The sequence below is a fragment of the Pristiophorus japonicus genome, chromosome 3, assembly GCF_044704955.1.
Source record: "Pristiophorus japonicus isolate sPriJap1 chromosome 3, sPriJap1.hap1, whole genome shotgun sequence".
In the NCBI taxonomy this organism is placed as follows: Eukaryota; Metazoa; Chordata; class Chondrichthyes; family Pristiophoridae; genus Pristiophorus; species Pristiophorus japonicus.
The window spans coordinates 21881050-21894064 of NC_091979.1; the positions used below are offsets into that span (position 1 = coordinate 21881050).

Sequence of the window (13015 nt, forward strand, 5' to 3'; positions counted from 1 at the left end):
GTTTGTTACAAAGTTAAGCATTTATTCTCCTGCCTTGCTTTTTTTTTGTTTTTCTCAACCTGCTTTTTTTGCTATTGATGTCTCTTTGTTCATATACAGCAGAGGAAAGGGCCTCCGGTGCCCCCTCCACCAAAGGTCACACCGTCGAAGGACGTCAAGCAAGAAAATATCCTCAATCTGTTCGATGACAATTTCATCCCTGAGATAAGTGTGACGACACCTTCGCAGGTTAGACATTCCACCCCCCCCCCCCCCCCCCACACCACCCCCACCCTGTTATCATCTCCATCGCCATCATCTTAACAACCTTCATCGCCACTTTGTCTAATCCTCACCTATCCACGGTGCATGAAGCATGCTTGGTGTTAATTGGTGGCTCCTTGTGTCGGATGGACCCCCTCAGCTTCAGTTACCCACCTAACGCTAGTCTTGTGTTCATTCCAACTAGACTGGGGTTGACCCCTTTCTTGCCCATTCCACCCCCAAAATAGGGGTGCGTTAAAAATGTTTCAATTCTGATCTTCGCTGAGGAAAAACCACCAAAAACTGAAAGTCACAAAATGCCATATTGCGGCCGAAAATGACTTGTATTTGGGGGGGGGAATGTGTGGGAAGAAACCTGACAACCCGAAGTCGAATAGAATGTTTTTTCCCTGTAGCTGCTCATACAAAATTCTAATGGGCCTTACCAGAAGTTACAGTCAGAATAATAACTGTTCCTTGCTGTGTTTGCTGTCGTATGCTTGTAGGAAACTTGTTGTCTATCTGCCCTATTCTGAGCAACTGTTCAATGGGCTCTCTCTTGACGAGCAGCTTATTTTTTTTACTTAACCACTTGCACTCGTACAGCATTGGTATGGTTTAAAACTTGGAATAGATTTGTAATGGAGCAAAGAGTCTACCCAGGAACAATCAGGAAAATTCTGTGTGGTTCATTTAAAAAAAAAAAATGTGATGTTATTTTTGACCAAGTGTTTCTTTCCTCCCTAATGCCCAAATCTCTGAGGGAATTGTTCTGCAGTGCATATGGAATAATTTACTTTTTAACCAGTGATGGTTACTCTCGCTTTGGCGATTTTCATCGCGTTTACCCATTTGAGGATCTGTGTTATGACTGAGGCTTTTAAAATGATGAAGGGATTGGATGCAGTCTGGTTAGATGGGCTGTATGAAATGGTTAGGAATGAGAGGGCCAGAGGCCATGCTTGCTGAAACTCCATAGGCAAAAAGAGTTGGGTTCAATGGTAGGAAGTATTCATTTTCGGTGTCGTTGCCCTCTGGAACAGATAGCCGAGATAAGGTAAGTTTGCAGTCATTTAGATGGGAAGTTGCCAAGTTCCAGACGGACCTGGAACATCGCCAGGTGTGGGAGGTGGGGTGCGGAGGTGGGGTAGTGGGAAGACAGTGGCAAACTTGTAATTGATATTTGAGTTATGGACAACCAGGGTCATGTGGGGGCCTACATGAAGGTCTTGGCATGTTGGAAAATAGGCCCTGGTTTTGATTTGCCTCACCCAGGAGAGATGACTACTGGTGGGAGGCAGAAAGCTTAGCGGGAAGGATAAGGTAACAGTGAAGTTGACTGGATGGAGCGGGCCTTCTCGACCTTCCCATAGGCTCATCCAAAAGGAATGGGTTTGATTCTACGAAAACATGCATACACTGTAATGAGGTGGAAATGGCGAAAGCAATCACTGTCTGCTGACACTGCATCGTTGTGGGGGCTGTGCGTTGTTTGTTTAAATTTGCTCACGGGATGTGAGCGTCGCTGGCAAGGCCGGCATTTATTGCCCATCCCCAACTGCCCTGGAGAAGGTGGTGGTGAGCTGCTGCCTTGAACCGCTGCAGTCCGTGCGGTGAAGGTACTCCCACAGTGCTGACTTTGTTGTAGTGGTTTGGTACAACTGAGTGTTTGGTTAGGCCATTTCAGAGGGCAGTTAAAAGACAAACACAATGCTGATAAGGAGGGAGTTCCTAGAATTTGACTGAGGGAGCGGCCGATATATTTCCAAGATATATTTGCGTGACTTGGAGAGGAACTTGGAGGTGATGGTGCCATCGGTGATGGAGAGGGTGAATGTTTTGCTAAGATTTGCACAGTGACCACCAACCCTATTGTCCTTAAATTGTTGATTTATAATTGGTCTCCCCACCTCTTTTTTTTTTAAATGACAAAGGTCAACTCTTGGGCAGGAAGTGGTAAATTAAAATGCTCGGTCTTCCTGATGGTTTCTGGTGGGAACTACTGAATGGAGCGCTAGATGGAAATTTGATCTGGGTTTTTTTTTGAAGAACACCTGTCAGATTCACTATTAATAGACCATCTAGGGGGAGGCGCAGAAGCCTGATGCCAGCGAGTCTACAAGACCTGGGCTGCCATCTCCTGATGGCTACAGGAAAGGAATTGATGACCAGTGACAATCAAGAACGGTAACTTGATGGTGGCTTGAGAGAGAGTTACTTGGAGCTTGGAGATTCTCCAGTGCCGGCACTTATCCAGTGTCCATGAGTGTCCACTTCAGTAAAAATGTGTGTACACATTATCATAGAAGCATAGAAATTTACAGCGCGGAAGGAGTCCATTTCGGCCCATCGTGTCCGCGCCGGCCGACAAAGAGCTATCCAGTCTAATCCCACTTTCCAGCTCTTGGTCCATAGCCCTGTAGGTTACGGCACTTCAAGTGCACATCCAAGTACTTTTTAAATGTGGTGAGGGTTTCTGCTTCTACCCTTTCAGGCAGTGAGTTCCAGACCCCCACCACCCTCTGAATGAAGACATTTCCCCTCAAATCTATTCTAAACCTCTTACTAAGTACTTTAAATCTATGCCCCCTGGTTGTTGACCCCTCTAAGAAATAGGTCCCTCCTATCCACTCTATCTAGGCTCCTCATAATTTTATACACCTCAAATAAGGTCTCTGAGGGCTGTAAATCTATGGAATTCTCTGCCCCAGAGAGCTGTGGAGTCTGAATCATTGAATATATATACAAGGCGGAGATAGACAGATTTTTGAGCGATAAGAGAGTAACGGGTTATAGGGAGTGGGCAGGGAAGTGGAGCTGAGTCCATGATTGGATCTGCCCTGATCTTATTAAATGGCGGAGCAGGCTCGAGGGGCCAAATGACCTACTCCTGTTCCTATTTCTTATGTTTTCCCTCAGCTTCATCTGTTCCTTTTAATTATAGTCTTTCTTCTGCCCTAGGAGGGGGAGGTAGAGGGAAGAGAGGCTCTCTTTTTGTGAAGGAGAGTTCCAGCACCTGCACTCTAGTTTTATTTTCTCTCATCATCATAGGCTGTCCCTCGTATCGAGGTTAACTTGCTTCCCCGGCAAAAAGGGATGAGTTCACAGGTGTTTCAATGAAGGACCTAATATTCCAGGTCCTGAACTGCATGTTGAAGGGTGGAAGATGCCTGTGTGTGGATTTTATTTTCTCTGTTGCCCGAGCGACCTTCCTCTGGGCCTAATGGTCTTGGATCCCCAGGCTTCTCTCCATGGTAACCGGGGGTACTGCTCCATCGCGGGCGGGGGGGGGGGCAACTCTTGCCCAGTTGCCAGTAATCCTGCATGATATTCTACCTCTTCCCAGGTGGTTGTGAAGAAGTTCTTCACCCAGCAGCCTAATGAGGAAGAGCAAATGCTGAGGAGGAGGAGAAGCTGGCAAACTAGGCCCATTTTAAGGATGGGACTTTGGCACGGATGCAGATTTGAACAGGAGTGCAGCGCTCTCGCACCAGAACTACTGATTCTGCCCAGTGCAGCCCCCGTTACCGTGCCGATATATTAAATGAATCCAAATAAGCCAGTCCTGCAATAGGGTGTAGTCACACCTGTTCACTCTGCTTTTTAAACAAGTACGATTGCTCTGTTAAATGTTCCAAGGGCTCTATTGAACTGTTTTTTTTTTTTTGCTATGGATCTATTTAGCTGCCATCTAATTCATTAGTTCAATACGATTTGAGTAATAAGAATATAAGAAATAGGAGTACGCCATTTGGCCCCTCGAGCATGCTCCGCCATTCAATAAGATCATGGCTGATCTGATCATGGACTCCGCTCCACTTCCCTGACCGCTCCCCATAACCCTTTATTCCCTTGTTGCACAAAAATCTGTATCTCCGCCTTAAATATATTCAATGACCCAACCTCCACAGCTCTCTGGGGCAGCAAATTCCATAGATTTACAATCTTCTGAGAGAAGGAATTCCTCCTCCTCTTCGTTTTAAATGGGCAGCCCCTTGTTCTGAGACTATGCCCCCTAGTTTCCCCTATGAGTGGAAATATCCTCTCTGCATCCACCTTGTTAAACCCCCTCATTATCTGATAACTTTCAATAAGACCACCCCTCATTCTTCTGAATTCCAATGAGTAGAGGCCCAACCTACTCAACCTTTCCTCATAAATCAACCCCCTCATCTCTGGAATCAACTGAGTGAACCTTCTCTGAACTGCCTCAACTAGCTGATTCACAAACAGCTGTATCTTGCCCCTTGACACAGTCAATGAACAGGATGTCCACACAGTTACTATAAATGGATTGTATGCCGCCTGTCCCTTCTCTGCCCCGTTGCTCTGATCTGGTCAGTACCCTTTAACTTGACCAGATGGAATTTGTTTAGTCCTAACGAGTCACCCCAGTGCACTAAATGAAAGTTCTGAATATCCCAAGTGAAGTTTCATCTACCCTATTCTCTCCTCCTCCCTGCTGCCCGCTCCGAAGACCAGGGAAGTGCAAATGTCAAACTCGTGCCAGTCTTGCTCGATCGCCAATGCACAAGAATGGTCCAAGGTGACGACTGCATTTGATGTGTGTGTGCGCCGCCCCCCCCCCCCCCGGCCGAATTGGCAGGATCTGTTCTCCATTTTCTGTTTTTCTCTCTGCCTCTTGATAAAGGCACAAAGCTAAAATTGAAATGGGATGTTGTCCCATTCACTGCACCTGAAGGCTGCAGAGTAGAATGTGGGAGGCCAGAGTAGAATGCGGGAGGCCAGCCAGGAGTGCGTTGGAATAGTCAATAAAAGCATGGATGAGGGGTTTGGCAGCGGATGGGCTAAGGCAAGGGCAGAGACAGGGGATGTCATTAATCAGGATTGCGTGTGCAGATCAAGGCAAAATTACAATCGGTAAATAAGTGACTTAGTGTGTTGTCCGCTTTAATTGGGACCGAGTTCCTCAAAGCTGCATTGGTTGAAGATCATTGTTTCTATCCTCCGGTACAATCCTATTTCATTGCGGCATTGGAGCTGCGGGTGGTTTCACTCTGGAGGATGCCGTGAATAGCACGTTTAGTGAGTTAGTCATAACCGCAAATAAAGGTTACACAGCCAGATAGGGAATGGGTGACCAACAGGAAGAGCAGTGGAAGGAAGGTAGTGCAGAGGTCCCTGCGTTCGTCCCCCTGCAAAACAGATACACCGCTTTGGGTACTGTTGGAGGGGATGACTCATCAGGGGAGGGCAGCAGTAACCAAGTTCATGGCACCGTGGGTGGCTCTGCTGCACAAAAGGGCAGGAAAAAGAATGGGAGAGCTATAGTGGTAGGGGATTCTATTGTAAAGGGAATAGATAGACGTTTCTGCAGCTGCAATCGAGGATGGTATGTTGCCTCACTGGTGCAAGGGTCAAGAATGTCTGAGTGGCTGCAGGACATTTTGGAGGGGGAGAGTGAACAGCCAGTTGTCATGGTGCATATAGGTGCCAACGATTTAGGTAAAAAACGGGATGAGGTCCTACAAACTGAATTTAGGGAGCTAGGAGTTAAATTAAAAAGTAGGACCTCAGGATTGCTACCAGTGCCACGTGCTAGTCAGAGCAGGGATCGCAGGATAGCTCAGATGAACACGTGGCTTGAAGAGTGGTGCAAAAGGGAGGGATTCAAATTCCTGGGACATTGGAACCAGTTCTAGGGGAAGTGAGACCAGTACAAATGGGACGGTCTGCATCTGGGAAGGACCGGAACCAATGTCCTAGGGGGAGTGTTTGCTAGTGCTGTTGGGGAAGGGTTAAACTAATATGGCAGGGGGATGGGAACCTATGCAGGAAGACAGGGAAATAGAATGGGGGCAGAAGCAAAAGATAGAAAGAAGAAAAGTAAAAGTGGAGGGCAGAGAAACCCAAGGCAAAAATCAAAAAGGGCCACATTACAGCAAAATTCTACAGGGGCAAGGTGTGTGAAAAAGACACCCCTGAAGGCTCTGTGCCTCAATGCGAGGAGTATTCGTAATAAGGTGGATGAATTAACTGCACAAGCAGCAATTAATGAATATGATATAATTGGCATCACGGAGACATGGCTCCAGGATGACCAAGGCTGGGAACTCAACATCCAGTGGTATTCAACATTCAGGAAGGATAGACAGAAACATAGAAAATAGGTGCAGGAGTAGGCCATTCGGCCCTTCGGGCCTGCACCACCATTCAAAAAAATCATGACTAATCATTCACCTTAGTACCGCTTTCCTGCTTTCTCTCCATACCCCTTGATCCCTTTAGCCGTAGGGGCCATATCTAACTCCCTCTTGAACTGGCATCAACAACTCTGCGGTAGGGAATTCCACAGGTTAACAACTCTGCGTGAAGAAGTTTCTCCTCATCTCAGTCCTAAATGACTTACCTCTTATCCTTAGACTGTGTCTACTGGTTCTGGCCTGCCCCAACATCGGGAACGTTCTTCCAGCATCTAACCTGTCCAGTCTCGTCAGAATTTTATATGCTTCTGAGATCCCCTCTCATCCTTCTAAACTCCAGTGAATACAGACCCAGTTGATCCAGTCTATCCTCATATGTCAGTCCTGTCATCCCGGGAATCAGTCTGGTGAACCTTCGCTGCACTCCCTCAGTAGCAAGAATGACTGTCCTCAGATTAGGAGACCAAAACTGAACACAATATTCCAAGTGAGGCCTCACCAATGGCCCTGTACAACTGCAGTAAGACATCCCTGCTCCTATACTCAAATCCCAGAGCTATGAAGCCATTCTTCACCGCCTGCTGTACCTGCATGCCAACTTTCAGTGACTGATGTACCATGACACCCAGGTCTTGCTGCACCTCCCCTTTTCCTAATCTGCTGCCATTCAGATAATATTCTGCCTCTGTGATTTTGCCACCAAAGTGGATAACCTCACATTTATCCACATTATACTGCATCTGCCATGTATTAGCCCACTCGCCTAACCTGTCCAAGTCACCCTGCAGCCTCTTAGCATCCTCCTCACAGCTCACACCGCCACCCAGTTTAGTGTCATCTGCAAACTTGGAGATATTACACTCAATTCCTTTATCTAAATCATTAATGTATATTGTAAATAGCTGGGATTCCAGCACTGAGCCCTGCAGCACCCCCACTAGTCACTGCCTGCCATTCTGAAAAGGACCCGTTTATCCCGACTATCTGCTTCCTGTCTGCCAACCAGTTCTCTATCCACGTCAGTATAATTTTGCACACCAATCTCTTGTGTAGGACCTTGTCAAAGGCCTTTTGAAAGTCCAAATACACCACATCCACTGGTTTCCCCCTTGTCTACTCTACTAGATACATCCTCAAAATATTCTAGAAGAATTGTCAAGCATGATTTCCCTTTCATAAATCCATGCTGACTTGGACCTATCCTGTCACTGTTTTCCAAATGCGTTGCTATTTCATCTTTAATAATTGATTCTAACATTTTTCCCACTACTGATGTCAGGCTAACCGGTCTGTGTTTACCCGTTTTCTCTCTCCCTCTTTTTTTTTATAAAAGTGGTGTTACATTAGCTACCCTCCAGCCCATAGGAACTGATCCAGAGTCGATAGACTGTGGAAAATGATCACCGATGCATCCACTATTTCTAGGGCCACTTCCTTAAGTACTCTGGGATGCAGACTATCAGGCCCCGGGGATTTATTGGCCTTCAATCCCATCAATTTCCCTAACACAATTTCACGCCTAATAAGGATATCCTTCAGCTCCTCCTTCTCACTGGACCCTCGGTCCCCTAGTACTTCCGGAAGGTTATTTGTGTCTTCCTTCGGAAGGACAGAACCAAACTATTTGTTCAACTAGTCTGCCATTTCTTTATTCCCCATTATAAATTCACCTTAATCTGACTGCAAAGGACCTACATTTGTCTTCACTAATCTTTTTCTCTTCACATATCTGTAGAAGCTTTTGCAGTCAGTCTTTATGTTCCCAGCAAGCTTCCTCTCATACTCTATTTTCCCCCTCCTAATTAAACCCTTTGTCCTTCTCTGCTGAATTCTAAATTTCTCCCAGTCCTCAGATTTGCTGCTTTTTCTGACCAATTTATATGCCTCTTCCTTGGATCTAACACTATCCTTAATTTCCCTTGTTGGCCACGGTTGAGCCACCTTCCCAGTTTTATTTTTTACTCCGGACAGGGATGTACAATTGTTTAAGTTCATCCATGTGATCTTTAAATGCTTGCGATTGCCGATCTGCCGTCAATACTTTAAATATCATTTGCCAATCTATTCTAGCCAATTCATGTCTCATACCATCAAAGTTACCTTTCCTTAAGTTCAGGACCCTAGTCTCTGAATTAACTGTGTCACTCCATCTTAATAAAGAATTCTAACATATTATGGTCATTCTTCCCCAAGGGGCCTCGCAAAGCAAGATTGCTAATTAGTTCTTTCTCATTACACATCACCCAGCCTAGGATGGCCAGCCCTCTAGAAACATAGAAAATAGGTGCAGGAGTAGGCCATTCGGCCCTTCTAGCCTGCACCGCCATTCAATGAGTTCATGGCTGAACATTCAACTTCAGTACCCCATTCCTGCTTTCTCGCCATGCCCCTTGATCCCCCTAGTAGTAAGGACTTCATCTAACTCCTCCTTTTTGAATATATTTAGTGAATTGGCCTCAACAACTTTCTGTGGTAGAGAATTCCACAGGTTCACCACTCTCTGGGTGAAGAAGTTCCTCCGCATCTCGGTCCTAAATGGCTTACCCCTTATCCTTAGACTGTGACCTCTGGTTCTGGACTTCCCCAACATTGGGAACATTCTTCCTGCATCTAACCTGTCTAACCCCGTCAGAATTTTAAATGTTTCTATGAGATCCCCTCTCATTCTTCTGAACTCCAGTGAATACAAGCCCAGTTGATCCAGTCTTTCTTGATAGGTCAGTCCCGCCATCCCGGTAATCAGTCTGGTGAACCTTCGCTGCACTCCCTCAATAGCAAGAATGTCCTTCCTCAGGTTAGGAGACCAAAACTGTACACAATACTCCAGGTGTGGCCTCACCAATGCCCTGTACAACTGTAGCAACACCTCCCTGCCCCTGTACTCAAATCCCCTTGCTATGAAGGCCAACATGCCATTTGCTTTCTTAACCGCCTGCTGCACCTGCATGCCAACCTTCAATGACTGATGTACCATGACACCCAGGTCTCTTTGCACCTCCCCTTTACCTAATCTGTCACCATTCAGATAATAGTCTGTCTCTTTGTTTTTACCACCAAAGTGGATAACCTCACATTTATCCACATTATACTTCATCTGCCATGCATTTGCCCACTCACCTAACCTATCCAAGTCGCTCTGCAGCCTCACAGCATCCTCCTCGCAGCTCACACTGCCACCCAACTTAGTGTCATCCGCAAATTTGGAGATACTACATTTAATCCCCTCATCTAAATCATTAATGTACAGTGTAAACAGCTGGGGCCCCAGCACAGAACCTTGCGGTACCCCACTAGTCACTGCCTGCCATTCTGAAAAGTACCCATTTACTCCTACTCTTTGCTTCCTGTCTGACAACCAGTTCTCAATCCATGTCAGTACACTACCCCCAATCCCATGTGCTCTAACTTTGCACATCAATCTCTTGTGTGGGACCTTGTCGAACGCCTTCTGAAAGGCCAAATATACCACATCAACTGGTTCTCCCTTATCCACTCTACTGGAAACATCCTCAAAAAATTCCAGAAGATTTGTCAAGCATGATTTCCCTTTCACAAATCCATGCTGACTTGGACCTATCATGTCACCTCTTTCCAAATGCACTGCTATGACATCCTTAATAATTGATTCCATCATTTTACCCACTACCGATGTCAGGCTGACCGGTCTATAATTCCCTGTTTTCTCTCTCCCTCCTTTTTTAAAAAGTGGGGTTACATTGGCTACCCTCCACTCCATAGGAACTGATCCAGAGTCAATAGAATGTTGGAAAATGACTGTCAACGCATCCACTATTTCCAAGGCCACCTCCTTAAGTACTCTGGGATGCAGTCCATCAGGCCCTGGGGATTTATCGGCCTTCAATCCCATCAATTTCCCCAACACAATTTCCCGGCTAATAAGGATTTCCCTCAGTTCCTCCTCCTTACTAGACCCCCCGACCCCTTTTATAACCGGAAGGTTGTTCGTGTCCTCCTTCGTGAATACCGAACCAAAGTACTTGTTCAATTGGTCCGCCATTTCTTTGTTCCCCGTTATGACTTCCCCTGATTCTGACTGCAGGGGACCTACGTTTGTCTTTACTAACCTTTTTCTCTTTACATATCTATAGAAACTTTTGCAATCCGTCTTAATGTTCCCTGCAAGCTTCTTCTCATACTCCATTTTCCCTGCCCTAATCAAACCCTTTGTCCTCCTCTGCTGAGTTCTAAATTTCTCCCAGTCCCCAGGTTCGCTGCTATTTCTGGCCAATTTGTATGCCACTTCCTTGGCTTTAATACTATCCCTGATTTCCCTTGATAGCCACGGTTGAGCCACCTTCCCTTTTTTATTTTTATGCCAGACAGGAATGTACAATTGTTGTAGTTCATCCATGCGGTCTGTAAATGTCTGCCATTGCCCATCCACAGTCAACGCCTTAAGTATCATTTGCCAATCCATCCCAGCCAATTCACGCCTCATACCTTCAAAGTTACCCTTCTTTAAGTTCTGGACCATGGTCTCTGAATTAACTGTTTCATTCTCCATCCCAATGCAGAATTCCACCATATTATGGTCACTCTTCCCCAAGGGGCCTCGCACAACGAGATTGCTAATTAATCCTCTCTCATTACATAACACCCAGTCTAAGATGGCCTCCCCCCTAGTTGGTTCCTCGACATATTGGTCTAAAAAACCATCCCTTATGCACTCCAGAAAATCCTCCTCCACCGTATTGCTTCCAGTTTGGCTAGCCCAATCTATGTGCATATTAAAGTCACCCATTATAACTGCTGCACCTTTATTGCACGCACCCCTAATTTCATGTTTGATGCCCTCCCCAACATCACTACTACTGTTTGGAGGTCTGTACACAACTCCCACTAACGTTTTTTGCCCTTTGGTGTTCTGCAGCTCTACCCATATAGATTCCACATCATCCAAGCTAATGTCCTTCCTAACTATTGCCTTAATCTCCTCCTTAACCAGCAATGCTACCCCACCTCCTTTTCCTTTTATTCTATCCTTCCTGAATGTTGAATACCCCTGGATGTTGAGTTCCCAGCCCTGATCATCCTGGAGCCACGTCTCCGTAATCCCAATCACATCATATTTGTTAACATCTATTTGCACAGTTAATTCATCCACCTTATTGCGGATACTCCTTGCATTAAGACACAAAGCCTTTCGGCTTGTTTTTTTAACACCCTCTGTCCTTTTAGAATTTTGCTGTACAATGGCCCTTTTTGTTCTTTGCCTTGGGTTTCTCTGCCCTCCACTTTTCCTCATCTCCTTTCTGTCTTTTGTTTTTGCCTCCTTTTTGTTTCCCTCTATCTCCCTGCATTGGTTCCCATCCCCCTGCCATATTAGTTTAACTCCTCCCCAACAGCACTAGCAAACACTCCCCCGAGGACATTGGTTCCGATTCTGCCCAGGTGCAGACCGTCCGGATTGTACTGGTCCCACCTCCCCCAGAACCGGTTCCAATGCCCCAGGAATTTGAATCCCTCCCTGCTGCACCATTGCTCTAGTTGGTTCCTCGACATATTGGTCTGGAAAACCATCCCTAATACATTCCAGGAAATCCTCCTCCATCGTATTGCTACCAGTTTGGTTAGCCCAATCAATATGTAGATTAAAGTGGCGCATGATAACTGCTGTACCTTTATTGCACACATCCCTTATTTCTTGTTTGATGCTGTCCCCAACCTCACTACTACTGTGTGGTGGTCTGTACACAACTCCCACTAGCGTTTTCTGCCTTTTTTGCATTCCGCAGCTCCACCCATACAGATTGCACATCATCCAAGCTAATGTCCTTCCTTACTATTGCATTAATTTCCTCTTTAACCAGTAACGCTACCTCACCTCCTTTTCCTAACGAGTAGAGTGGACAAGGGAGAACCAATGGATGAAGTGTATTTGGACTTTCAAAAGGCTTTTGGCAAGGTCCCACACAAGAGATTGGTGTGCAAAATTAAAGCACGTGGTATTGGCGGTAATGTACTGACGTGGATAGAGAACTGGTTGGCAGACAGGAAGCAGAGAGTCGGGATAAACTGGTCCTTTTCAGAATGGCAGGCAGTGACTAGTGGGGTGCGGCAGGGTTCAGTGCTGGGACCCCAACTATTTACAACATACACTCAATTTCTTCATCTAAATCATTAATGTAATATCTCCAAGTTTGCGGATGACACTAAACTGGGTGGCAGTGTGAGTTGTGAGGAGGATGCTAAGAGGCTGCAGGGTGACTTGGACAGGTTAGGTGAGTGGGCAAATGCATGGCAGATGCAGTATAATGTGGATAAATGTGAGATTATCCACTTTGGTGGCAAAAACACAAAGGCAGAATATTATCTGAATGGTGGCAGATTAGGAAAAGGGGAAGTGCAATGAGACCTGGGTGTCATGGTACATCAGTCACTGAAAGTTGGCATGCATGTACAGCAGGCGGTGAAGAAGGCAAATGGTATGTTGGCCTTAATAGCTAGGGGATTTGAGTATAGGAGCAGGGAGGTCTTACTGCAGTTCTACAGGGCCTTGGTGAGGCCTCACCTGGAATATTGTGTTCAGTTTTGGTCTCCTAATCTGAGGAAGGACGTTCTCGCTATTGAAGTGCAGCGAAGGTTCA

At 46.0% G+C, this 13015-nt stretch overlaps 1 protein-coding gene across 4 annotated transcripts in view; it reads left to right on the forward strand.

Moving 5' to 3' along the window:
- LOC139259678 (myc box-dependent-interacting protein 1-like) overlaps positions 1-13015 on the forward strand; it is a 72858-nt gene that overhangs the window by 21139 nt on the left and 38704 nt on the right. For all 4 annotated transcript variants that reach the window (XM_070875240.1, XM_070875241.1, XM_070875242.1 and 1 more), the window contains exon 3: positions 100-228. In XM_070875240.1, the coding sequence (XP_070731341.1) occupies positions 100-228 (129 nt within the window). The remainder of the gene's footprint in view (positions 1-99; positions 229-13015) is intronic.